Raw genomic sequence first — 27399 nt, 5'->3', positions numbered from 1 at the left:
CGCTGTCTAGGGATCTTAAGGAAGCTATGAGCAGGCACAAGGGCTAACGCCTGACAAGGCGGCAGCCTGCTTTCCCTTTAATCAGGCTCTCATCTGCCCGAGTTCCAAGATCACGTTGCGGAAAACGTCCCAGGGACACCAGATCCTCTCGAGGCCAATGCCACCATCCGGCCAAGTTAGGAGGCTCAGTAGGGCCCACAGTGTCGACGCTGGGTGCTGGGGTCGCCGCATTCATCCAGCAACTTGGGGTCAAGACGGTGGCTGGCCTAGAGCTGGCCGAGGGTCAGGGTTAGACGGGCCCGGCCTAGGCTCACCTGCCGCTGCGCTAGGAAGGTCTCCCAGAGATACACGGTCCAGGAGAAGAGCAGCACGGCTCCAAAGATTCGTTTCTCGGCCGGTATCTCCCACATCGGGTCCAGCGCTGCCCACATCCCCATGGCCACCCGGTTCTGCCGGCTCCTTAAGCGTGCACCTGTGCCACACCAACACAGTCCCCTCAGAGAATCCCGGCAGTGTCACAACTATATCCGTCCCTTCCGAGCGCCCCTGCACCGACACCGCGCCCATCCCACCGCAGGCGCGCAGCCGGCAGTGTTACACAAACACTCTTCCCCGTGCTGACGCCCCTTAGTTTCGGCCCGAAAAGGACCACAACTGCCTTCCTTACTTCCGGTTCGAGGAGGACCAAGCTAGACGCCGCGTTGCGGCCCGGGCCAACCCGGCTCCCGCTCCGGGACTGGTCAGGCTTAGCTGCGTTACACCGACGTTCTTTCCCTTCCCCTCCACGCCGACTTCCTGACGAGGGTTCCGGCTGCTCTCCTAAGCCGGCAGCGCTACAGAGCGTTACGCTTTTAGCTTCCACAGTCTCAGTTGCATCTTTTCGTTTCGGGGGCTAGCCTGGCTAGGCTGCAGCCTGAGCCGCACTTTCCTCGGCCAGGACGAGCCCACTGGTAGTGGGACTGAGTAGGAACCAACGCAGGGTGGACCGCCACTCCCGTCCTGAAATAAATGGGAAGAACGAAAGAGGAGCCGACGTACCAGGCTCTAGAGACCATTCCTCTAACTAATGCTATTCGGACTGTGGTATGTTCATCCTGGGATACCTTAAGACTAAAGGGATCGTTAACAGCGAGACTAGGCGTTATAAGTGCCGTATTTTGGCCTGTATCGGGGTGTTCTGAATTCAGGCATTGTAGAGTGGGCGGTAGTGGTGAGATTTTAATTAAAAATCTCGCCCCTTCACACCACGTGAGTCAAAGGCGGCCTTTTGCCTAAGATTGCGTGCCCTAGAGCAAAGCCAGGATAGCTTAAGTTAGAAGTATTTGAACGGAACGGGTCTTATTTGATCTAGGGTTAAACTAAAATCGAAGCGCAATACCTTGTCTGTCTTTGAATTCAGAAGTGAATTGCGGTCACAGGAATGCCTGTTAACAGACCTGTTTGACTTAAATTTCTTCTGACCGAACGAAGATAAGTCTGACTTGGTTAATTGGATTAACAAAGATTTACATAGTTACTGTTTACAATGAATTGAGCTCATCTGCAGCTGCAACTAAAAATATATTTACATTATAGTGAAATTGTAGTGCTAAAGATGTGTCGAAATTAACAATATCTTCAATTTCCCAACTCTTCCTAAAGGTTTCTAAATGAGTAAAAGTCACTTGAGAAAGCAATGGACTCTACTGACAGGATAGCATTATTTGGCTAGTCAAATTGTTTCCACTTTTTTGCTTTCAACAAAATCAGTGGTGGACCTAATTGAACGTGTCAGCTAATGAGGGAACATTATTTGATTTTTAGCATTTAACTGAGAAGGAAAACAAGAGTTGACTGACATTCCTATAAGAAAACTAGCATTCTCATCAATCTGTGAAATATTTCTCGGAACTGTACCTATGAAAACAAAAAATTAACCTATCAGTAAGAATTAGTCATTCAGACATGAATTGGTGAGGATGTCCTATCCATCTCACTGCGAGATGCATTTCTAGTAGAATTTTACATTTTATGTTTATGTATTATTAAAATTTGTAATCATATTTTGTGCAGACTTTATCATTAGTTTTGATGATAATTATAATGATTAATCAGTTCAAAGAATTCTTCTAATGTGTAGACCCATACAATTACAGGAAAAAATTTAAAATCCTACTTTAATACATGCATATTTTTTATCTCAAGCGATCAATTAAATGTTTTTTTTTAACAAAAAGTTACATTTGGATAACATTTAATGGGGAAGTGGAATATAAATTAGAGATAGTAAAACAAAATGTAGAAATAATAAATGTTAAAAGAGCTTCTCTGTGTAATTTTAAATGGATGATAGTGGTAATTCAATTGTTATGTAGAGTCTGTTGGATGCATTATAAAAAGTAATTTTACAGTTTTATCTTAAATTGTCATTATTTATAATTTCCTAGAATTTACATACATTGCAATTATTTAAATTAACAATGAAAACTTTTAGGTATCAACTTAAAATATGAGAGGATAAACACTTTTTCAAAATTCTCTCTCCCTTGGGTATCATTGCTATGCCCTCTTCAGTCTTCTTGGCTGCATCTGTCTAGGTCCATCGAGCCTGCTGCAGCTGGTCCAAAGCCTCACAGAAGCTGCTGCCACCCAAGCTTTGTGGCTAAGAGCACAGATTTAGTCAGACTTCTTGAGTGCCAGTCACAGCTGTACCACATATTAGCAAGTTGCTTAACCTCTCTGTACATCAGTTCCCATCAGTAAAATGAGAATAATATTAATAGTATTTGCTTCCTCATATTGTGAGGATCAAATGAGAAAAATCACATAAATCTCTCAACAATGTATCTGGCTTGCCCAATGAAGATTATCTGCTAGCTCCTCATACTTGTGAGAATAACATCATAGTGCTGATCTGGCACCATGTGTCTGAAAAGATCAAGGAACAAGGAGCTGGTATGAGGTTTCTAGAAGTCAACAGTATAATTCACTCATTCATGCAACAAATATTGAGTATCTGCCAAGTACCAGACACTGTTCTAGGTGCTCAGGATATAGCAGTGAACCAAAGTCCTTTCTTCTGAAGCTTACATACTCAGTGGGCTGAGGTGGATGGTGGGGTTGATGGATAAGCAAATACATAGTGGTGAAAGGAGAAGAGGTGTTAAGTACTATGAAGGAAAAGGGAAAGGGGATACAGCATGTTGGCTTGAAGGGCACTACTTTATATGAGATGGTCAAGGAAAACCTCTCAGAATAGCTGACACTTGAGCACAGATCGAAAGAAAGAGAAGAAGCCAGAGTATCTGGGGAAAGTGCCATGCACAGTGAACAGCAAATGCAAAGGCCCTGAGGTGGGACACTGGTTCTTCGCATATTTGAGGAATAGTAAGAGTATGGAGAGTAAGGAGGGGGAGTGCAGATCATGCTATCATACACAGTCTTTTGTTTTTCTTTTTCTTTTTTTTTAACAGAGAGAGAGAGGGATAGATAGGGACAGACAGGAACAGAGAGAGATGAGAAGCATCAATCATCAGTTTTTTGTTGTGACACCTTAATTGTTCATTGATTGCTCTCTCATATGTGCCTTGACCATAGGCCTTCAGCAGACCAAGTAACCCCTTGCTTGAGCCAGTGACCTTGGGTCCAAGCTGGTGAGCTTTTTGCTCAAGCCAGATGAGCCCGTGCTCAAGCTGGCGAACTCGGGGTCTTGAACCTGGGTCCTTCCGCATCCCAGTCCCACGCTCTTATCTACTGTGCCACCGCCTGGTCAGGCCATACACAATCTTTTAGTTAAGAACTTGACTTTTATTCAGAGTGAAAGAAAAAGCCATTGGAAAATTATGAGCACAGTAGTAACACGATATTTTTGACTACTGTATGGAAAACAAATATAATGACAGATGGAAACAGGGAGTCCAGTTAGGAGGCCATTTCAAGAACCACGTGAAATGATGGTGGCTTGGACTAGAGAGGTAGCAGTGAAAGGAGAATTATGGAAAGGAAATAATCACTTCTTCCCCTTGGCATAAAGGGGCTGGTCTGTCTGGAGTCTCAAAATAGGGTGTTGTCAGGGTTTTGCCAAAGGAGAGAGACTGAATTTGGTGAATAAGGATTCTCCTCCCTAGAGTGATGGACGTTGGTGTACATTAGTTCATCTAACCTGAATGATAAAATAGCTCTGAAGCCCTTTCCATATTTGTCTTGATTCTCTGCTTGCCAAGCATCCAAGGTCCCTTAATTGATGCCCTAGACATAAGTGCTCTGATCTCAAAAAAAACAATGCCCCCACTGGGAATGAGTACTTGATAATAGTCTCATGATTGTGGTGTGAATCACACATCCCTCTGGGGAGCTGAGATCTAGGAACAAGGAGATCCCATTAGTTCTGCCACATTTTGCATCTAGCTTAATCTGTATTTTCACACAAAATACCAAATCTATGTTGCTCCCCTGTTTAAAAACCTACAAAGGTCCGTTTTTGACAATGTGGTGTTCCCTCTAAATGCCCTTCATTACCTGACATCAGTCTACTCTCCTAGGCCCTTCTTCACTTTCCTTTAATTTACTCCAGAATGGTAACCAAGACAGAATGACTGTAACTATGCAGGAAGACACTGAAATTTAGATAGCACAAAAATTGAGACATTGACTTTAAAAGATTGCATGGCACTTTAGCAGCGTGGTTAACAGACTTCACCTGCACTGCCAGATGAGGCACGCTGTTGATAACTCTCATCTGTTCTGTTTGCCCTGAAACCAAAATCCTTCATTGTAGCTCTGGAAATAGCCAGTTCCTCAGGTACCCTGAAACTCTCCTTGTTCTCCAGGCAAGCCACCCTCTTTTTTATGTGACTCCATGATCCCATCTACAGGAATACCTTTCTATGTGGCCCTTTATGGCAGTGGTAGTCAACCTGGGGGCGTTCCAGCTTTCATGGTGGGTGGTAGCGGAGCAACCAAAATATAAATAAAAAGATAGATTTAATTATAGTAAGTTGTTTTATAAAGATTTATTCTGCCAAACTTAGCGAAAATCCAACATAAAGTACGTGGTAAGTAATTATTATTATGTGCTTTAACTTGCTGTAACTCTGCTTTATAAATTTTATAAAGTTAAGTTACTTCCCTACTTTATAAATCACCATTTCTGTGGAACTGGTGGGCGGTTAGAAAATTTTACCACTAACAGAGATACAAAAGTGGGCGGTAGGTATAAAAAGGTTGACTACCCCTGCTTTATGGGAAAACTCAGTGTCACCTCTGCAAAGTCTTTCCTGGCCCCACCGAACATTCACTGACCCATTGTCCTGTTTTTGCACTGAGTACACTATCCAATGAAGTCTCATTTTACACAGAGATTGCATTTTAACATCAGTGCACAAATTCCCCTTGGAAATCCCTTGTGAAAAGCCACTTGGGTGACTGTTACATTGTTTTCTGTCCAGCCAGTCTGTCCAGCATAGCAGTAAGTCACTGTTTATTTTGCATACCAAGTGAAATATTTCATTTAGATGACAAATATCGTTTCAGTGATTGTAATCACATTTATTGTGGCAAAAATGCACTTACTATAAGGTTTGACTGATACCCACTGAGAGGACCATCTACCATCATTTCCCCAGTAGGCCATCTTGTCAGGGTACACACTCAATTTGAGTGTAATGGCAAGTAGGTGCCTTTTCCCATTCTTCCATTCCTGCTGAGCTGGATTCAAATGAGAATTCCCTTAAGTTCAAGATATTATGACCCCACTATATTATAATTCCTTGTTCTAAAATTACCTGTCTGTCCAACCAGCCAAACTGAGTGCTCCTGAAGCACTCAGGACAGATTCCCAAGGATTAGCACAGTGCTTAGCACGGGAAGTATCAGTAAAAGATAAACAGTCTCCTTTATGTTCACCCCACCTTGAGTTATAATTGCCCACTTCAGAGTAATTAATGCAGGAGGACTCCTGGGTCAAATATTTACCTTTAGGCCCAAGACCAGCACAAGGGCCAGCCTACCTCTAAAGAACAGTCCACAGCATCGCCCTTCAATGACACTTTCTTGTTGTTTTTATTGTATCCAATCCAACCTCTTCGGCATGGAGCTCAAAGCCATAACCCTGACCACTCTCCCTTCTTTCCTCACTCCCATGGATTCCAGTTCGGCTGTTCTTTTCTATACGACTGCTTACAGTCTCCAGCCTGTGCAGAGGGCACAACAATCTCGAGACATTTTAACCACCACCATAACCAGCATTACCCCACTACTCACACAAGTAGAAGTTGGGCTCTACTGAATAGAGAGCCAGTACTTACAAGATAATTTCAATACAGTTCTCTATCTTTATTGATACACCACTGCACACACAAGGGAAACTGCTTTTCTGGAAAAGATCGGAGTCCATCACATTTCCGATGTGGAAGTAAACTCTGATGTGGGCAAGGGACTCTTGCAGTCGGGGCAGCTGCAGTAGGGCTCAGAGGAGCAATCCCTCTTGGTGGCAAGTTTTTGGGAAATGATCATCCCCTCCAGGTTCTTTACTTTGCTTTCTACCATCTGAAGTTTTTTCAAGATTTTCTCTTGCAGACCCAAGGACACGAAGAACTTATTGTCTTGAACTGGGAGACCACTCCCTTCTGGGTTGACCAGCAAAGTCTGAAAAATATCTGAGCCCTTCTTGTAAAGTCTGTAGAGTGTGATTGCAAACAACAACATGTTCTAAAATAAAACAACAAGTTGAACGTTGTTTATTCATGTGAAATGCCAGTTTGTTGTAGATGCAAAATAAAACAAAAACCAAATGGTAACAATAATCCCTCATTCCTTTGCCAACCCTTGTTTAAACAAAACATCTTTGCCCCTATTTCGTCTTTTGATTTTCACCACAAAATGAAGTGGTAGGCAGATCAGGGATTATTATTTGCATTTACTTAATAAAGCTTATTATAATAATAGATATCCTTTGTTGAAAGTTTGCCACATACAAGGTTCTTTGCTAGGAGTTTTCTTGCCTATGCATGACCTATTTATGTAAGAAGAAACTGAATAGCCACTTAGTTCCCTTCCAGTTTGGACCCTGTCATTGTCCAAGGTCATATTCTTGGAAATGGTAGAGCCAGTCCTGGAATCCAGGAATTCTGACTTCCATGTATGTTCTTTTGGGACATAGTGGTCTGAAAAACTGGATTTCCTGGTCATGGCTTAAAAAACTTTTAATTTACTAGGACAGTCCTGCCAGAAGAAGAAGAAAAACAGAAAACAGTCAACTTTTTTGTTTTGTTTTGTTTTTAGTGAGAGACAGACAGGAAGGGAGAGAGATGAGAAGATTAAAAGCATCAACTCATAGTTGTGACACCTTAGTTGTTCATTGATTGCTTCTCATGAATGCCTTGACTGGGGGGCTCCAGCCAAGCCAGTGACCCCTTGCTCAAGCCAGTGACCTTGGACTCAAGTCAGCAACCATGGGATCACGTTGATGATCCCACTCTCAATCTGGTGACCCTGCACTCAAGCCAGATGAGCTCATGCTCAAGCCAGCAGCCTTGGGGTTTCAAACGTGTGTCCACTGTGCCACCACCAGTCAGGTACAAAGCAGTCAATCTTTAAGAAAATCTATTTTAAAACCCTACCTCTGAGCCAGCCCTGGCCGGTTGGCTCAGCGGTAGAGCGTCGGCCTAGCGTGCGGAGGACCCGGGTTCGATTCCCGGCCAGGGCACACAGGAGAAGCGCCCATTTGCTTCTTCACCCCTCCGCCGCGCCTTCCTCTCTGTCTCTTTCTTTCCCTCCCGCAGCCAAGGCTCCATTGGAGCAAAGATGGCCCAGGCGCTGGGGATGGCTCTGTGGCCTCTGCCTCAGGCGCTATAGTGGCTCTGGTCGCAACATGGCGACCCCCAGGATGGGCAAGAGCATCGCCCCCTGGTGGGCAGAGCGTCGCCCCTGGTGGGCGTGCCGGGTGGATCCCGGTCGGGCGCATGCGGGAGTCTGTCTGACTGTCTCTCCCTGTTTCCAGCTTCAGAGAAATGCAAAAAACAACAACAACAAAAAAAAAAAACCCCTACCTCCTTTAATTTCCATTGAACTTCATCTCAGTTTGTTTTTATCATATGAAAATAACTTCTGTCCTAGCCAGGTAGCTCAGTTAGTTAAGAGCATCCCAATACACTGAGGCTGCAGGTTCAATCCCTGGTGTGGGCATATATAAGAATCAACCAATGAATGCATAAATAAATAGAACAACAAATCAATCTCTCCTCCTTCCTCTCTCTCTAAAGTCAGTAAATTAATTTTAAAAATAACATCCATTCTGTGGAATTGTTACGATTCTCAAAACATTTTGACTATATTGTAAAAATAGCTGTTATTGGTGATTAAACAGCAGTATATAAAATCCTAAATGTTTCAAAATCCTGGCCAGTTACACTCCTATTACCAAAAAGTGCCACTGTTTATTTATGGAACCCTATCTTGTTAAAACAAGGAAGTAAATCAAAACACCATGATGACTGAATATATATGCCTCCTCATCAATTACAGAGCAATGGCACAGTAAGAACCCAAGATCCCAGTTATACTCGTGGTGCTTGTTCTATAAAAGGTACCCCAAATGGTGTCTGGCCCAGAGTAGACACTCAAAGATGAATCAGTGATACAATAAATTTGGGGTAAGGCTGCCTTTTCAGGTTGTGAACCTGTTTGTGTTATTTTATTATAGGGCAAGCCAAAGATCATTGTAAGAAAGCATTTTTATGCTTAAAACCGAATTGGGGAAAGTTGTTTTTTTTTTAATTTGTCATCTTTTTTTTTTTTTTTTTTTTAGCATGAGGGACAAAGAAACAGAGAAAGGGACAGACAGGCAGGGAGAGAGATGAAAGCATCAACTCTTTATTGCTGTACTTTAGTTCTCCATTGACTGCTTTCTCATATGTGCCTTCACCTGGGGGCTCCAGCAGAGTGAGTGATCCCTTGCTCAAACCAGCTACCTTGGGCTCAAGCCAGTGACCTTGGGCTTCAAGCCAGCGACCTTTGGGCTTCAAGCCAGCAACCTTTGGTTTTAAGCCAGCAACCATGGGGTCATGTTTATGATCCCACACTCAAGCCAGCAACCCCACGCTCAAGCTGGTGAGCCTATGCTCAAGCCAGCGACCTCGGGGTCTCAAACCTGGGTCCTCTGTGTCCCAGTCCGACACTCTATCCACTGTGCCACAGCCTGGTCAGGCTTAACCATCCCTTTTTAATTTTTCTTTCTATTTATTGACTTTAAAGAGAGAGGAGGAGGGAAAGAGACAGAAATATCAATGTTTCTATATGAGCCCTGCCCGGGGATCAAACCGGAAAACTTTGCATATCTGAATGATGTTCTATTGAGGTATCCAGCCAGGACTTAATTAGGGGAAGTTTTTAAGGATGATTTAGTGTCAGCAAACTTCAGAGACAAGGGTTCATGCTTGCTCATCTGCATGGTCTTAAAACTGGGTGGCAGCAATATGGGATAGAACTAATCAAGTTTCATTGTGTAATTAAATTTCTCTGTAGTGCTCTCCCTCCCCAAGCAGCCTGTGCTTCCGCCCCTGGGTACCCCCAGACATGTTTTCCTCACTCCTGTCTTTCTCCTAAACTCTAAGGGACCTGAGGAGACTTGCAACCTGGGAGCAATGGGCAGGCTAAATCCCCTGAACCTGTCTCCTAGGTCCCCTTTTGTCTTCCCAGTGAGCCAAAGCACTCCCACCTAGTCTCTGTGCTGTTGCTCCTTCTATTCTAAGCCTTTCCTTGTTTCACTGTCCCCAGTTTTAATCAACATCCTCTCAAAAAAATAAATAATTTCTCTGTAACAAGAGTATAACCTGAATTGACCGAACACTTCTTTTCCATAAGGCATATAGTCCTATTGCCAATAAAATTAAAAAGAATATCCGCAGGAAAACTTGCACAGCCGGAGCAAATTTATCTAGTAGCCCCAAATTTGTTTGCTGAGACACAGGAGTCTCTCCCAGAAGAGTTGCTTGTAGCCAATTCCATATTGAGCTTTGAGAGGCATAATCTACGATGTCCCAGATAGAAGATGAAGGTGAAAATGTTGACATTTCGTTAAGATAGCCACTCCAGGAGCTACATGTGCAGAGGCTTCAGGAATCTAAGCATGAGTTAGAGAAAGTGGCCTGGGAGCCCCAGTGTTCTAGAGCCACTGTGAGCTGTGCTTTGTGATGTCACTGTTTCAAAGATCAGCTTGCTTCCCACTCACCCAGTGAAGGTTCTCATTCAAAACCAGCCAGGTACTGACATGGGTTTTCAGTTCAGTCATAATGCTTTCTCTGATCTTTGGCAAATCCAAGCTTGAGCACAGCACTGTCCAATAGAACTTTCTGCAAAGATGGCAATATATGCTCTGTCCAATATGGTAGCCACTAGTCACTTGAAATGTGTATACTGTGACAGAGGAACTGAATTTTACATTTTATTTAATTTAAATTTAGCCACATGTGGCTAGTGGTTACCTTCTTGGATAGTATATAGATAATTTCCAACAGTCCTTGAAATGAACAGCAATAGCTTCATGTGACAAGTGAGAAAATTGAGGCTATGAGGAGATTTGAGAAGACATGATTTAGAGAGGACTTTACTAGAGAGAATACTTGGTAAATGTGGAAGGAGGTTATTACTGGATCATTTTGTAGCACTCCCTTTTTTCATGTCATTTGTGTTTAAAAATTGTGATCTTTGGGAAGGCTTTTAACATTCGGTCCTCATTCATCTTTTTACAGAGGGGGATTCTACCTCCTTAACAATTTATATTAGGAACAAATAGTATAATTTTCTAAACACTTGGTAAACAGCAACATGCTGCACTATAAACTGACATGTTACCAAATCAATTACTTACTGATTAGTACCTTTTTTGTTTGTTTTTAAGTGAGAAAAGGGGATGCAACCTGACTGGGATCCACCTAGCAACCCCAATCTGGGACCCCCCAGTGCCCAAATCAACCAAGGCATCCTCAGTGCCCAGAAACAACGCTCAAACCAATTGAGCCATTGGCTTTGAGAGGGGAAGAGAAGCAGATGGTTGCTTCTCCTGTGTGTGTCTTGACCTGGGATCAAACACAGGACATCCCCATGCTGGGCTGACACTTTATCCACTGAGCCAACCAGCCAGGGCCAGTACTTATCTTCTCAGCAAGACAATATGAAAATATAAAATAAAATGTATGATCTGTTCCCAAAAAGCTTACATGGAAAACGAGTTTGCACAAGCCCTGGCTGGATTGCTCAGTTGGTTAGAGTGTCATTCCCATATGCAAAGGTTGTGGGTTTGATCCCCAGTCAGGGCACATACAGGAAGAGATTGATGTTTCTGTCTCGTTTTCTCCCTCACTTCCTAAAATTAATATTTTTAAAAAGAAAGAAAAAGATAGTTCACACACAGCAAGAATCCAAAAGAGGTTTTGTACTCAGATGAGGGGAAGGGCACAATAAGAGAGAGGGTCAGTTACGACAAATAATTTCTAGAAAATATTGTCTGATGCTACTCCAAGTTGTTCATTCTGGTTGACTAAAAGAACAGGAATAGAGAAGCCTGGTGGGAAGTAATGATTGTTCTGTTCTTACAGGAAGGGGAGGTATGGTAAGTTTGAGGTGTCAGAGACACATCCAGAAAATGGAGTCTAGAATGCTGTTGAAAATATAGTACTATGTCAGGGAGAAATGATTTAGGGAGTGACTGTTATAGGGATATATATATATATAATTTTATTTAGTGAGAGGAGGGGAGGCAGAGACAGACTCCTGCATGCACTCTAATGAGATCCACCCAGCATGCCTACTAGGAGGTGATGCTCTGCTCACCTGGGGCATTGCTCCATTACTCAGCAACCCAGCTCTTAGCACACAAGGCAGAGGCCATGGAGCCATCCTCAGCTCCTGAGGTCAAACTGCTCCAATCGAGCCATGGCTGCAGGAGGCAGGGGGGGGGGGGGGGGAGAGAGAGAGAGAGAGAGGAGCAAGGGTGTAGGGGTAGAGAAGCAGATGGGCACCTCCCCTGTGAGCCCTGACTGGGAATTGAACATAGGACATCCACACTGTGGGTTGATGCTGTACCACTGAGTAACTGCCCAGGGCAATGGATATTAAACCCGTAGTCTGCTAGTGACAGATTGTAGCCAGGATCCTTTCAGTAAGGATTAAAAGTTATTCAGGTAAAACTTGGGATTTAACTATAACAGCTTAAATGTACGTAGAAACCATTTAAGAATGGTAACTAGACTAACCAGGTGGTAGCATAGTGGATAGAGCATTATCCTGGGATGCTGAGGATCCATGTTCAAAACCCTGAGGTCGCTGGCTTGACTGTGGGCTCACCAGCTTGCGTGCAGGCTTGTAGGCTAGAATGTGGGATCATAGACATGACCCCATGGTTACTGGCTTGAAGCCCAAGGTTGCTGGCTTGGGTCCGAGGTCACTGGCTTGGCTGGAGCCCCTTGTTGAAGGCACATATGAGAAAGCAATCAATGAACAACTAAAGTGCTGCAACTACAAGTTGGTGTTTTTCATCTCCCTCCCTTCCTGGCTGTCTGTGTCTCATTCTCTGTCTCTCTCTCTCTCTCTTGCTTAAAAAAAAAAAAAAAAAGGTAACTGGAAACTTTTTGGAGATAGGGTTGTGATGGCTGACTCATTACCTTAAACTCCCCACATTCAGTTAGATCCCTGTTACAATGCACTTTATATTTTCCTTTCAAAGCACTTTATACAACTATACTTTGTACAATTTTTGTTTTAGTTTCAGTTTTCCTTGTCTGTTATAAACTCAAGGAAGACAGGGACCATGCCCATTTTCTTGACTACTGTATCCCTAGTGCTTAGCACACAGCAACACATTAAAATATTTTTAAGTAAATGCAAAGTCCCCTAGAAAAATTCCAGGTATCTATTCAAGCCTAAATTGTTCATTCTGTAAGTACCTATATTTATGTAGTCGTTCATGTAGAAGCTTTATACAGTAATTATGAGCATAGGCCTTTGAGAGTATAATGGATCTGGATTCTAATTTTGCTGTACTATTTACTAACTTTGTTACTTTATGTTACTTAATCTGGGAATCAATTCTTCATTTGCTAAGTAGAAGTTATTCCTACAGTGTAGAGCTGTAATAAGAATTTGATAATTTGTGTAAAAGTACCATGCTAAACATATAGATAAGAGCAACTATTATCTGTAGTGATGTTTATGACCAAACACAAGGTACTGTATTGTAAATCTCAATAATATAAGATGCCTCAGAGAATCTAAGCCAAAAAACCTGTTTGATTCACCACTGGAACTGGACATCTCCAATGACCAAGAATTTATCACCATAGAAGACATCGCAGCCCACCTTTAAATAGTGTCCATCCACCTAGCCAGCCAGCTAGTCATCACTCGGTTTTCACTCAGTAATCATGGCCTATAAGGCTTTTTGACTTACACATGGAGACTCATACGCAGTGTTTACTTTAGAGCCTTTAATAGGTTGTTGCCTTTCAAACAAAATCTAAAACGTGGTTCCAAGGCCCTAAAATAAATACCTGGTTCCTGCTTACCTATTCAACCTTCTCTCCTTTCCTGTTCCCATTTTTTTTTCAACTAAACTTGTTAATGTCACTACCATACAAAGCTATTGTACCACAAAGCCTTTGCATATAATGGATTATCCTCTCTGGCTAACTCCTATTGACTCTTCGAACTTGTTTAAACATCACTTCCTTGAGGAAGCATTTTCTGTCCTCTTTTTGGTTCCCACCACAACCAGAGCTTCTACTGCAGCACTTTTAACTATTTTTAGTATTTTGTTTAATGTCTGTCTTCCTTAGTAGACTCTACACTCCAAGACGCAGGAAATTTACCATGTCACTTTCAACACTTATTCCAGGAGCTAAGGATGGAATGTGCTTTGTAAATATTTGGCTATAGCTTTCCTGTGCCTCCTGTCTTATCTTTTCCAGGCTAAACATACCTAACAGGTAGACATTAAAGCTGACTGTCCTGCTTACTTTCCTCAAAGTGGTTCAGACCTCCAAATGCAGTCCGTCACAGTCTATTCCTGCAGGTGTAGACTCAGCAAATCAAAAACTCTTTCTAGACTCAGCTTTATGTAATAGGAGGCTTTGCCCCTGAATCTGTAATACAAACCCAGGAGGCATCAGTCTGTAAGGATGGGAGGTGGGGACAAAAGGGGATTGAGCAACTTTTCTGACTTTTAGAAGATTAAAAGTTAACCTGCCTGACCAGGCGGTGGCGCAGTGGATAGAGCGTCGGACTGGGATGCGGAAGGACCCAGGTTCGAAACCCTGGGGTTGCCAGCTTGAGCGTGGGCTCATCTGGCTTGAGCAAAAAGCTCACCAGCTTGGCCCCAAGGCCACTGGCTCGAGCAAGGGGTTACTCGGTCTGCTGAAGGCCCGCGGTCATGGCACATGTGAGAAAGCAATCAATGAACAACTACAGTGTCTCAACGAAAAACTGATGATTGATGCTTCTCATCTCTCTCCGTTCCTGTCTGTCTGTCCCTATCTATCCCTCTATCTGACTCTGTCTCTGTAAAAAAAAAAAAAAAAAGTTAACCTTTTTACAGGCTAAATGTTATTCACAGAAACATGCACCAGTTTTCCATCTCTTCCCTCACGAGTAAATGTCAACACTGGATTATACGACTGGAGTTAGATCTGCATGATCTGGCTTTTACCTACACTTCAAACTATTTCCCACTCACTCTCACAAAGAATACACTATTTAATTACAAAACTTGCTATTTTTTGTACTTTAAATACCACCTGCAACTTTCTTTTGTCCTGCACATTAAATTCCCCTCTGATATTATTCCAGTCAGAAGAGATTGGAAACTAGGCTCCATCTCCTTTCTGGCCTTTATCAGCTAGTCAAGTCATTTCATCTCTAAAGCTTGTGTCAAGGGTAACAGTACCAACTTCATGGAGTTCTAGAAATTCAACAAGATAATTTATGTAAAGTGCTAAAAATAATTATCCTGAATTCTCACAGAACATCCCACTTTGTATGCCAGCCCATTGCTCCTAGAACTGTTCTGTGCCTACAGACCATCTGAAGACCTTATAACAGCGCGGATTTTGGTCCAGGTCTGTACAGTCTATATTCTAACAAGCTCCTAGGTGATGCCCATGCTGCTGACCTATTGCCACATTTTGATGAACAATGTTTAAGCTACCCCAGACTTCACACTGAAGTTCCACAACAGCAGATGCCTTGACAAATTTACTTTGGTATTTTTACATCCCAAAGCATCTGGAAGTATATATTTTAAAATGTGTACTTAAATATTTGGATAGTGACTAACTGTCCTCCAGTGACTATGTCCTTGGCAGTACAGTTCTGAAGTAGGCAACTAAGAAGATAAGTTGGGGATGGAACCCCTAGAAAGGCTAATCAAAAACTTGTTTTTCCATCGTTTTCCATCCCCTTTTATATATGTGCTCATGAAAATAGGGAGAATTCTGGATATAAGAAAGTCTATTAAAAAAAACCTTTTGACTTTCTGTATTATCATATATTCACACATGCTGCTTCTAACACAAAACACTCTCCAGTAAAGATCAAATGAAGCAAGCTGCTCCAACTGGAACAAAAATGCTAGGGTTAACCATTTGATTCGAAGTACTGAAGCAGACGTTCAATTGGGTTCTGAAAATTGGGGTTTGGGTTCCACTGCAAAGGGACTAATTTTGTCCTTCCAGGGGGAAGGAGTTAGGTGTGGTTGGATGGATATAGTTCAGCCTTAAGCAAACTAGCAGCTTTCTCTTGCTCTGGGCTAAAAATCTTTAGTATGAGGACTTTTTGAAATGTGGCCACCAACTGTTTCTCATGCTCAGATCATAGAAAGTGGCCTTTCAAAATTATCAATCATTTCTCCTCACTCTGAGGAAATTGAAACCCAAAGCTCAAGATCCCAAGGAATCAGCACTGGCCTCGGTCTCTTCAGGCCACTGTTTCTTTCAACAGATTTTTATTTGACAATCCCGTTACCTACTGAAATCTGAGCCAAGCACAGATAACTTGGGCACAGGGGGTGCTTTAGACTTAGGATGAGAAGGTGGCAGAATGAAATTTCTGAAGAGCTGACTAAACAAGGCAACAAGGTTTAAGGGTCAGAGAAAAGATCTTAAAATTCTAACCACAGGCATGATAAAGGGATGTTAGGAATGTTTATTTTATTGCTAGCTAATAAAAGGTTGGAAACTTCATAAGGAACAGAGAATAAAGCTACTCCATCTATAAGAACATGTTCCTTACCTTGTCATTAGACATCGATGTCCCCCAGTATATTAAAACTTAACACATCAGACCAAACTCATCCTCAGTTTTCTACCCTCTTCCAAAAAAACCCATTCCTTGCCTTTTTTATTCCCACCTCAATTGCTTGCACCACTTTACATTTGTTTTGTTTTTTTGTATTTTTCTGAAGCTGGAAACGGGGAGAGACAGATAGACTCCCGCATGCGCCCGACCAGGATCCACCTGGCACGCCCAGCTCTGCCCACCAGGGGGCGATGCTCTGCCCCTCCAGGGCGTTGCTCTGCCGCTACCAGAGCCACTCTAGCGCCTGGGGCAGAGGCCAAGGAGCCATCCCCAGCGCCTGGGCCATCTTTGCTCCAATGGAGCCTTGCTGCGGGAGGGGAAGAGACAGTGAGGAAGGAGAGGGGTAGGGGTGGAGAAGCAAATGGGCGCTTCTCCTATGTGCCCTGGCCGGGAATCGAACCCGGGTCCCCTGCACGCCAGGCCAACGCTCTACTGCTGAGCCAACTGGCCAGGGCTACATTTTTTAAAAAATATTTTATTTATTGATTTTTAGAGAGGGGGGGGGGAGAGAGAGAGAGAGGCGGGGAGGAGCAGGAAGCATCAATTCCCATATGTGCCTTGACCAGGCAAGCGCAAGGTTTCAAACCGGCAACCTCAGTGTTCCAGGTCGATGCTTTATCCCACTGCGCCACCACAGGTCAGGCCTTTACATTTTTCTTAATGTTTTCTTCATCCTCCAAGACCCAAAAATATTCTCTAAATTTCTCAATTTCATTTACTTTCCTTCAGCTGCAAATGTTAATACTGACTCTTATCAAGTTTGCCTCAATTACTTTAGCAGTCTTATTATCTATTCCATTCCAGCCCCTCAAATCTCACGCATTTGAAGTAATCTATAGATTATTTTAAAATCCTTCAAAGGCTCTCAGCTGCTTATGGACTCAAGTCCACAATAGTATTCATGGTGTGGCTCCTGCCTATCTCTACGATAACTTCATCTACCCCAGTGCTCCCTGCTCCCCTCTGACTGCCAGCCTGTCAAATTATCTGTAGTTCCCTGGACACATGACTTCATACCTCTGGATTTGCTATGCTTTTCATGTTCTGCTTGGCCTACTTCTCATTTCTACCTAAACATCCTCTTGTGGGAGCTATCTTAACTCCCAAAGCTAATTATTTGGTGTGAAATTTTCTTTCCACAAAAAATTTAAGACAATAGCCTGACTAGGTGGTGGCGCAGTGGATAGAGTGTCGGACTGGAATGAGGAAGACCCAGGTTCAAGACCCCGAGGTCGCCAGCTTGAGCGTGGGCTCATCTGGTTTGAGCAAAAGCTCACCAGCTTGAGGCCAAGGTCACTGGCTCGAGCAAAGGGTTACGCAGTCAGCTGAAGACCCATGGTCAAGGCACATATGAGAAAGCAATCAATGAACAACTAAGGTGTTGCAACACCAACGAAAAACTGATGATTGATGCTTCTCATCTCTCTCCATTCCTGTCTGTCTGTCCCTGTCTATCCCTCTCTCTCTCTGAAAAATAAAATATACACTGAATTCCCAATTTAAAAAAAAAAGTAAGACAATAATCATTCAAAAAGAAGCTTGATCTGAATGAGCTTGTTAATAAGAAACAAAAAAACCACTGGGGTACAATAGAAATGCACATTCCAGAAAATACAAGTGCACTTCTAGCTTATGTGTGGTATGAAAACTCTTCATGAGTAAACAGGAAATGGGTGAAAAATTGTAATTTATTGAAACTCAACTCAAAAAATATAAGATGCTGTAGTGTACAATATATTACACAAAGCACCCTTAGGTGCACATTCAAGTCAAGTAAGAACTCCATATCCCTTTCCCTAGCCCTCCCACCCTGGGATCTTGGTATTTGTTCCATATACAATCATGCACACATAATTTGAAAAAGGAAGCCCCAATATATTTTGATGTATTAATTAGCACCAAACAAGAGTACAGTTCCATTTCTTATTTTTAATAAACAAAAAAACCCGATCAATAAACCAACTGGAGAGCTAATGGACTCAGCCAATAGTGCTGACATAGATATTATACATTCATGTAAATACACAGCCTATTCTACCTTAAACAATGGTATGGCTGGTTCTCAGCCTTTGTTCGAGTTGGCAATTGTCCCCATGTTGCAGTGCTGGAGCCAGTCTGTTTCAAAAACAAAATTGCTATTTAGGAACTTCCTACACAAAGCTCATCTGTCTTTTTTGTTGGAAACAAGTCTAAAATTGGTGTGGAAAACTTAGATCTTTCAAGGACAACCACTGGCCGAAGATAATGAAGCTGTTTTAAGGCAAGCTCTCCACAGTCTGTTAATGCTTTGTCCAATACAACTCGCAGGTTTTCCAAGGGAGGAACTGTTGTTGTCTCAGCTACTATTAAAGGTGGAATTGCAGTTAGGTTCTCATGAATTGCAGAGTCACTGGAAGAATGAGGTATGTCAACTTCAGGGTTGTTGTCATTCACCATATTATTTGCCATAACTGTTAAGTCATTACTGGATTGTGAGGAATTACTTAATGTTAAGTGCTCTGAAGGCTCCCAATCATCAAAATCGTCTTCCTTCTCTTCACTTTCCTGAATAAATTTCAGAAATGACGATTCAAACCCCATAGGTTTATAAGTCTTCAAATCAAATGATCTGGGCTGTGGGTGCTTCCTAAAATTCTCTTTTGGGACATGGGTTGAATTTTTTACAGTGTTTTCTTGCCCTGAACCTTGCTGCCCACTTTCTGAGTCTTTGATCCTTGGTAAAGGCAGCTGGAAACTCGTGAAATAAGTCCCATTTTCAGTCCCATCAGGATCAGGTATGGAATTTTCTATTTTACAAAGAGGAGACTGAATTATATTACATTGTTCCAAAGAAGTGGTTTCTGAGCTATGGCTGCATTTCAAAGTTCCTCTGTAAAGCAGAGTATCTGCCTCAAACACTTGGTTGTTTTCTGTACATCCTTTCTGATCTCCATCCCTTTCACCTGGATGAAGGGAATCAGTGTTCTGGACAGGTATGCTGTGGCCACCTGGGGAACGGCTGAGCTTTGTGTGCTCTGATTCAGAGCTTCCATCTTCTTCTTTCTTTATATAGGGCTCTATTTCAGAAGGGGGCTCCTCCTTAATTTTGGTACCATACTTAACACAAATGACAAGATTTTCCATCTGTTGCTCTAAATAGGCACTACTCATCTGATGGGTACGTTTGTAATGCCTCACTATGCTGCTCTCCAACTTCACCACAGATAAGCATCCTTGAACCATGCAGGGGTACTGTGTGTGCTCAGAATGCTCCACACACATATGGAGGGCTTCAGCTCTTGTTTTAAAAGTAATTGGAGCTTTCTTGTCTTTGATTAAGCCACATTTTTTAGCCTTAGCATTAAATGACCTCCTGGTAGTCTGATGTTCATGCCCCTGGGTAAGAGTTGTTTGACACACCTTTTCACTCCTTAGTAGCCTTTCATTTGCCACCTTCTGGCTTCTAAACAGATCGTCATAATAGTCCTTATGTCGGTAATAGACATGTTGAGAATAATTACTGCGATGGGTGAAAATCTGGCCACAGCCATTAAGATCACAATGAATTTCATAATCCGAATGTAATTCTCCTTCAATATTATGCTGTTCCATCAAGTGATGCTTCAACTTGCTGAATGTATAAAAAACAGCAGGGCACTGAGGCTGGTTACAGGAAAACCTCGCTGCAGATTCAGCTTCAGAAAGCACTTTATGTTCTTCAATATGGTCTAGGTTATGAGAGTCAGTACAGTGCTTAGCAAGAGCTTTGGAACACAGGAAGCGTTTGTTACATTCTTTATATTTGCACGCAAATATCTTTTTACATTTGACAAGTTCTCTTTTGGTTCTTGCTTTGTCTTTCTCTAAGCATAACTGTTCTTTGTTGTACTGATGTACAGTTCTGTAATGGCGAATCAAGCCTTTTAGATTGGTAAATGAGGAGTTGCAAGTTTTATGGATACAATGGAATGGTTTATGGTATTTGTTCAATATGTAGCAGAGATTTCCTTTAGCAACAGTTCTCCTGCTACCTCTCCCCTCTCTTCCTTCTTGTTCTTCTCTATGGCTACCTATTGGTGATGAAATATCAGATGTTTTACTTTCTGTTTCTTCGCAAGATGATTCCAAATCTGTTTCTGAACTGCATTCATCTTTTTTAGAATGACAGTGTGGCTTCTCCGAGTTACTGTTGGGATCACCTCCAAGTTTGGCAGAACAATCATCTTCCAACCTATCTACTGAGCATGGGCCTTCATGATCACATTTTTCATTATCTAATAGTTTGTGAGTTACTCTGTCACTGCCAATTTGATGTTTATTTTTATAATGAATCCTAAGGTGTGTTTTTCTTGTAAATGACCTTTGGCAAATATGACACTGGAATGGAGAATACCGATGTTGAAACATGGTTAACTGGAGGACTTTTTCTTTTGAATAATTATGCTTTTTAAGGTAATGCATTAACAAAGCCTCTCTGGTCACAAATTCGTATTTGCATCCTTGAAGCTCACAGAAAAAAGGCTTAGCTGCTAACTGTGCAAGGTACTGACTTGGCATGTTTTCATCTTGATTCTGAAAATTAAGATCTGTGATAGTGGATGAAACCGATTGAAGAGACTTAGCACCACTAGATGGGTACCCCTGTAATGACCCTGAGAAAGATCCATGTGTTATTGAGTTTTTCAAGCTTAAATGTTTCAAGCGCAACAGAAGTTCCAACATGGTATCCTCTGTACATGGCCTTTTAGAAGCACAAATGGAGGCTCCTGAAGAATAATCTTGATGTTCTCGTTTACATTTAGTATGAATATTGTGATCTAGACCTTCATCTGGGGAGTCACTGTTTGTATCTGAGCTGGGTTTGGGTTCTGCAGTTGTTTGATTGTGTTCATTACCCAAACAGGGAAAGTGATCTTTTGTGTTTATCTTTTTGGGTTTAAAATGGTATGGATGAACCTTTCGTAGATGCTTCTGCATCCCTCTTGCATTTTTGTAAGTGGAACCACAGCCATCAAAACCACAGGTAAACTTAGTCCCATCAAAACAAATTGCCACACTGGAACATTTTTCTTTTAAACCAGAGGACACAAAAACTTTCTCATGAGATAACAATATATCCTGCATGGTTTCAGAGTGTTCTAGGGTGTCAATTAACTCTTCATTCATGGAAGCTGAAGAGCTATGACTTAACTGATCACTAGAATTACTGTCACTGTTTTCTTTCAGATTTTCTGCAGTTTCTATTTGAGAACTAGCTGATCCTGCACAGAAAAGAAGATCCTCAGGTAAATGTGATTTATCAGTTTGGTCAAGTAGATGGGGCTGATCAGTACACTCTTGCTTTACATGTGCTGCAGACTCCTCAAGATTCTCTGATTTCTTCACATCTCCATTTGAACTTTCAACATTATGCATTAAGAGGTGATTCTGGTATTCAATTTTGGAATAATAGAACTTTTTACAGCCAACAAAGTTGCATGTGTAAGACGCATCCCTAAAGTGTTGTGCTTCATGGTGGTAAAGCTGTCCCAAGTCACTGAAGACAATATTACAGCCATTTAATTCACATTTGTAACGCAGATCATCATGTTTTTGTTTATGGTTAAGTAGTTCATTCACTGATCCAAACCTAGCGTAGCAGTCTATAGATACACACATATAAGGTTGAGGACCACAATGCACTTGTTCATGCTCCCGCAGGTGAAATGCGGACATGAAATGTCGTCGACAATAAGTACACTTCTCTCTTCTGTTTTTCATATCCAAGTAGTGCTTGGCATTTTCATCGTTATTTTGGTGTTCAGCTTTAAGATGTACACTTAAGTATTTAAATTGCTTAAACACACGGGAACAGTCTGTACCAGGACATGGGTACAAATCTCTGTCTTGTAGATGGCGATCTTCTAATTTGCTGAATGTGACATATTCATGAGACTCTCCTTTGGCTTGTTCATTCAATGACTGATTTTGCTCCAGGGCTGCAGAGGGACTCTTGGGACAAATTCCCTTTTGAGAGCCTTTCAACAGTAATTTCTTTCTAGAGCGATCCCGTCTGCTTGGTGGCATTTTAACATGTTCCATCACATGAGGAACAAATACTTCTTTTCTCTTGAACTTTTTAATACAAACTGGACATGTGTAGATTCCATCTTCCATATGCATCTTAGAATGATGAAGAATCCTAGCCTCTATACATTCCCGCTTACATAACAAGCAGAAAAATTTATATTGAAGCCACCTCTGGTATCTTTCAGAAGAACCAATCGGTTTTTTATCTCTTTTCTCCTTCTGCTGATCTGTCAAATCTCTTCTTCTATATTGTTTATCTTCTTTACCTTCCTCATAGTCACTGAGAAATGACTCTAAAACATCTGTGTCATTTATAGACATTTCATAGCCACTTAGATCATCATCAGAATCTGAGGCCTCTTGTCCTAAGAGTTGGTGGCAGTGTCGTTTTAAAGTTTTCCAGTCCCAAAATTCAGGATCAAAAGGCCAGTGGGCTTTTAAAGCTAATAAGAGCTCACATCGCAGAGAATTTGGAACTGGTGCATTTTCTTCATCAAATTTTTGATCTGGTTGCAAATATAGTTCTTCTAACATATTAAACCCATCCAAACTGGGCTCAATTAAGAATTCTGTAAGCTGACAGGCTCGTCTAACTTCTAAATCTTCTGGTAAAAGACAAGCAATTGTTTTACAAACTGATGCCTTCATTTCTTCATCCTCACTTGATCTGAGTTGAAGAGCTCTGACACACAATAAAATCGATACCCCAAGACCAGCATCTTGTGCCTACAAGGAAAGCAGGAAAGGAATATTATTTTTTAATTACAGAAACATTATATAAACTGCATATTAAAGCAATCCCTAACGTTCAAGGAATTTACCTGTGTGCCAAACATACAAACAATAATGGCATGTGAATTCAAAGGAATTCAGGATAAATTAAGTCACCAAAGGATTCAAAAAAGGTTTTGTCTTAAGTTGGGTATAAAGAATAGGGTTTAAATAATTGGGTACAAGAGAAATGAGTCTAGTATTAAATTCAATGTAAGAAACTCATGTTATGAACACATGGGAATTTTCAAAACTTCAAAACTAAAACAAATTATTTTCATCTCCTCCTAAAGAATTAGTACTTTAAAATTACATGTGTATGGAATTTCATGCTTCCCAATTGGGGGGAGGGGGCAGAAATCAGTAAATCTCTCCATAGCAGCAGGTTCTCAAAAACTAGTCAAAAAGCAGGAAAATGATCTGGTCGTTTGTGATAAAAGGCTAATGCAGTGGTCACCAACCCCCGCAGAGAAAGAATAAATAACTTACATTATTTCCATTTTATTTATATTTAAGTCTGAACGATGTTTTATTTTTAAAAAATGACCAGATTCCCTCTGTTACATCTGTCTAAGACTCACTGTTGATGCTTGTCTCGTAAGTTCGACAATTATATTAAAAAATACCACAGTTTTTACACCGATCGCATAATTTTATTTTGTGCATTTATCCATCCCACCCTAAAGGCCAGTCCATGAAAATATTTTCTGACATTAACCAGTCCATGGCCCAAAAAAGGTTGGGGACCACTGGGCTAATGTATACAAGCTGACTTTAAGGGAGGGGCTGAAATGGAATAGGGAAATAACATGAGCAAAGAAAAGTGAAATCACATGGCAGAATAGCTTAAAATGCATTACTTAAGAGTACAGATTTTTGAGTCAGACTTTGACTGTCTTTGAACCCTAGTTTCACTTCTTTTATAGAACGTTTTACAGTAAAATGATAATAGCAGTGGTACTATGAGATTTTCCTAACATTGTTATAATAATGAAGATAATGTAAAGTGATTACTACAATGTTGGCACATAGTAAATACTCAACAGAATGCCATTTAAAATAACTGAGGATAAATTCTACTGTTCATCAATTTGCTAAACAATTTATTCCATGTTGGGCACCATTCAAAATGCTGAAAACACAAAGAAATAATTGCCATCAATTTACAGAACCCTTGCTACATTCTAGGCACTATTCTTAATAAATTCTTTGCATACATTATTCTAATTTTATAGATGAAAGGAAACAAGGCACAGAAGGTTAGCTGCCCAATGGCATTAGCTGATGAGCAGAGGAGCAAATATTTAAACTTAAAGCAGTCTTTTTCTAGAGCCTGAGTTCTTAATCACTTTACAACTTATACTAACTCAAAAGCTTAACTGATTTTGCTATATCCCAAGTGCCCTTAATACAACATGCCAAGCCACCCTTTGTTCCTTTAGCTTCCTGGTTTAAAAACCACTAATTTATGCATGACTATCAATTTCTTCAAAATTCAACTCCACATTCCATATCCTAATTCTAATTTATTCACCAATCCTTTAATAAGTAACTGCTTGGCATATCTGTTCAGAATGTATTTCTAGTTGTTTTTAAGTGTTTTACTGATTTCACAAATTTTACCATTCAACCAGTGTAGGCTATTTAAGAAAAAATGGATATTCTGTTTATCTCATAGTCTTCCAAAAGAAATTAAGTATGATAATAATAACTTGTCGAGAAGCTATGAAATAGTTTAAAATTTACCAGGCTTTCTCCAAGTCCTCTGTGCTCGAATTATAAACGATAACCTTATCACATTATACAATTTGTCAAAATTGGTCTAGCCCTGACTTTGCTGTGAACAAGATGTTATGATCCATATAAGTCAAGTCACACATCATTAATTTTTAGCTTCTTTATTAATAAATAGAAGGGATTAAATTATACAAGGTCATGTTTTGCAAAACAGTTGTACTATGGTTTCTCCAAAAGGGCCCATGACCAAGTAAACTAGATTCAAGCTGACCTCTCTTTCTTACACTTTCCACTTCAAGATATAATAATCACATCAATATTCCTTCTGTCATACTCTTTTGAAAGGCTTGAGAGACCCTGGATTCTATAGTCACCCCTTCCACTTGACATTCTCAAGTCATAGAAATAAAGTTTAACAACTCTAAGCACCTTTAAGTGACAATCTAGTTTAAGCTTTTTATAGAAAACTGAAGCCCAGAAAATAAAGAAGCACTATTACAAGGCCCTCTCCATTATATACTGTTGCTTTCTGCAACAGACCTAATGTCCACACAAGCTTTTCAGCATCATTAACTTTTTCCTCCTAAGCACTATGTGACTGGCCATTACTTGTCTCCCAATATCCTTTCCCCTCCTCTTCTATAAAAACAGGACATCTGAGTTTTACCTGGTTACAAAGTCTCTGGGAATAATGAATATATCTCCTAGCTTCCTTTGCATCTGGATGTGGCTGTGGCTGTGTGTGTGTGTGTGTGTGTGTGTGTGTGTGTGTGTGTGCGCGCGCGGGTGTGCGCAAAGGGGGAAAGGTATGTCAGTATGTTTTCCCCCCACTTCCCTTCTATTTCTAATTTTTCCATTGATTTGAAAAAAGTAAGGGTAAGGGGAGAGAGAGAGAAACAGAGAAAGAGAGACAGGCATCGATTCGTTGTTCCACTTAGTTCTATTTAGTTGTGCATCCAGTGGTTGCCTCTCTACCTGCCTGACTGGGGACTGAACCTGTGATCTCAGCCCACTGGAATGATGCTCTATCCACTGAGTAACCCGGCCAGGACCCCCACTTCCCTTCTTGGTATCTGGAATGGAGACATATATATAGTTGGGATTGGAATAGTTCTACTTTATTTTTTCCCCAAAGCATAAAAGAACATTTACTTAGAAAGTTACAGAGGTAGAAGTAAGCCAGCTAGGCTACATAGGCTCAGGGAACAAGTTACAGAAGCAAAAGGGCCCTTGGAGCTTAGGAGAGAGAAAGGCAAAGGACACATGCTCTGAGGGAAAGAAGAAGGGCAAGGGAAAGGTGTGGGTATGCTCCCGAGAGGGAGAGTATGCTTTGGAACAGTTTTTAGAATGCAAGATGCAAAGACCAAAGGAATCTGGGTCTCTGTTACGTGGAGCTACTAAAGCAACCCTGGCCTATCTACCTGGGTTATCTACTACTATGAGAGAGGGAGAAACTTCTATCTTCTTTAGATCACTACTATTACGGGATTTCTACCATTCACAACAGAACTAGACCAAAACTGATTTAGCCCTGGCTGGATAGCTTGGTTGGTTAAGAGTATAATCCTGAAGCACAGAGGTTGCCGGTTTGATACCCAATCCAGGCACAAACAAGAACAGATCCATGTTCCTGTCTCTGTCTCTCAAATCAATAAAACATTTAAAAAATTTATTTAGGCCTGACCAGGCAGTGGTACAGTGGAGAGGGCGTTGGACTGGGACGCAGAGGACCCAGGTTCGAAACTCCGAGGTCGTCGGCTTGAGCATGGAGTCGCTGGCTTGAGTGTAAGATCATAGACATGATCCCATGGTCGCTGGCTTGAGCCCAAGGTTGCTGGCTTGAGCAAGGGGGTCACTTGCTCTGCTGTAGCCAGCCCCCCAGTCAAGGCACATATGAGAAAGCAATCAATGAACAACTAAGATGCCTCAACGAAGAATTGATGCTTCTCATCTCTCTCCCTTCCTGTCTGTCTGTCCCTATCTGTCCCTCTCTCTCTCTCTCTCTCTCTGTCCAAAAAAAAAAAAAGACAAGTTAGATTGCCTCTTTTAAAAAGCTAGAAGCAAGACTCTCTATTTAAAATTCTATATTCACTCCCCTTCCACCTACCAGTCCCTATCTTTCCTACTCTTTAGGTCAAATATCATAAATAGGGTTATAGTGGAAAGTATCCTACACTGGGATTAAAGAGAAATAGGTTCTGGTTATTCAGATACACATCCAATTCCTTGGTCCGGGTTAGAAACCCACTTTTCCTTGTCTTCTAGCAGCTTTCACATGTTCTGTGGTTCCTTGTGGTAAGTAGAATTCTAAAATGACCCTCAGTGACCCTCACCTTGGTATAATCTCATTCACTTGAGTTTAAGTGGAACCTGTAAATATGATGAGATTTCATTCCTGTGATTATGTTATATGGCAAAAGGGAATTTGAAGATGTAATTAAGACCCCAATTCAGCTGATCTTAACATAGGTGGAATGCCCAAGCGGGTGACCTAATCACCTTATCCCTTTAAGTCTAAGT

General features: G+C 41.4%; 3 protein-coding genes and 1 long non-coding RNA gene across 8 annotated transcripts in view; 1 reads left to right on the top strand and 3 right to left on the bottom strand.

Annotated features, from left to right (window-relative positions):
* The window catches only part of ZMPSTE24 (zinc metallopeptidase STE24), a 45683-nt gene extending 45075 nt beyond the window's left edge, over positions 1 to 608 (bottom strand). For 2 of the 3 annotated variants that reach the window (XM_066375969.1, XM_066375970.1), the window contains exon 1: positions 315 to 608. In XM_066375969.1, coding sequence (XP_066232066.1) covers positions 315 to 437 — 123 coding nt within the window. In that variant the 5' untranslated portion in view covers positions 438 to 608. The remainder of the gene's footprint in view (positions 1 to 314) is intronic. The other variant, XM_066375971.1, reaches the window with a different exon arrangement.
* A 171-nt stretch (positions 609 to 779) lies between these two features.
* The window catches only part of LOC136400011 (uncharacterized), a 34144-nt gene continuing 7524 nt past the window's right edge, over positions 780 to 27399 (top strand). The window contains exons 1-3 of one of the 2 annotated variants that reach the window (XR_010750240.1): positions 839 to 1083; positions 14992 to 15086; positions 21529 to 21587. This is a non-coding gene — a long non-coding RNA (uncharacterized lncRNA). Of the gene's footprint in view, positions 1084 to 14991; positions 15087 to 21528; positions 21588 to 27399 lie in introns of both variants that reach the window. The other variant, XR_010750239.1, reaches the window with a different exon arrangement.
* TMCO2 (transmembrane and coiled-coil domains 2) lies at positions 6373 to 10049 on the bottom strand. Its single transcript, XM_066372127.1, has 2 exons — positions 9810 to 10049; positions 6373 to 6687 (listed from the first exon to the last, which is right to left on the bottom strand). Exons 1-2 carry the CDS (start codon positions 10047 to 10049, stop codon positions 6373 to 6375), a joined length of 555 nt encoding a protein of 184 aa, XP_066228224.1.
* Positions 18023 to 27399, bottom strand: part of RLF (RLF zinc finger) — a 91546-nt gene continuing 82169 nt past the window's right edge. Inside the window, exon 8 of one of the 2 annotated variants that reach the window (XM_066375953.1) lies at positions 18023 to 23097. In XM_066375953.1, coding sequence (XP_066232050.1) covers positions 18463 to 23097 — 4635 coding nt within the window. In that variant the 3' untranslated portion in view covers positions 18023 to 18462. The remainder of the gene's footprint in view (positions 23098 to 27399) is intronic. The other variant, XM_066375954.1, reaches the window with a different exon arrangement.

Source organism: Saccopteryx leptura, chromosome 3, assembly GCF_036850995.1.
Source record: "Saccopteryx leptura isolate mSacLep1 chromosome 3, mSacLep1_pri_phased_curated, whole genome shotgun sequence".
NCBI lineage: Eukaryota > Metazoa > Chordata > Mammalia > Chiroptera > Emballonuridae > Saccopteryx > Saccopteryx leptura.
This window is presented reverse-complemented; position numbering and strand designations above follow the sequence as displayed.

What these genes read in the sequence shown, in the direction of transcription:
- TMCO2 (XM_066372127.1), bottom strand. Translation starts at nt 10,049, where the DNA reads ATGTCAACATTTTCACCTTCATCTTCTATCTGGGACATCGTAGATTAT. An exon ending in GAAGTGTTCGGTCAATTCAG is followed by an intron (nt 6,688 to 9,809) that starts GTTATACTCTTG and finishes GTTTTATTTTAG; the next exon opens with AACATGTTGTTGTTTGCAAT.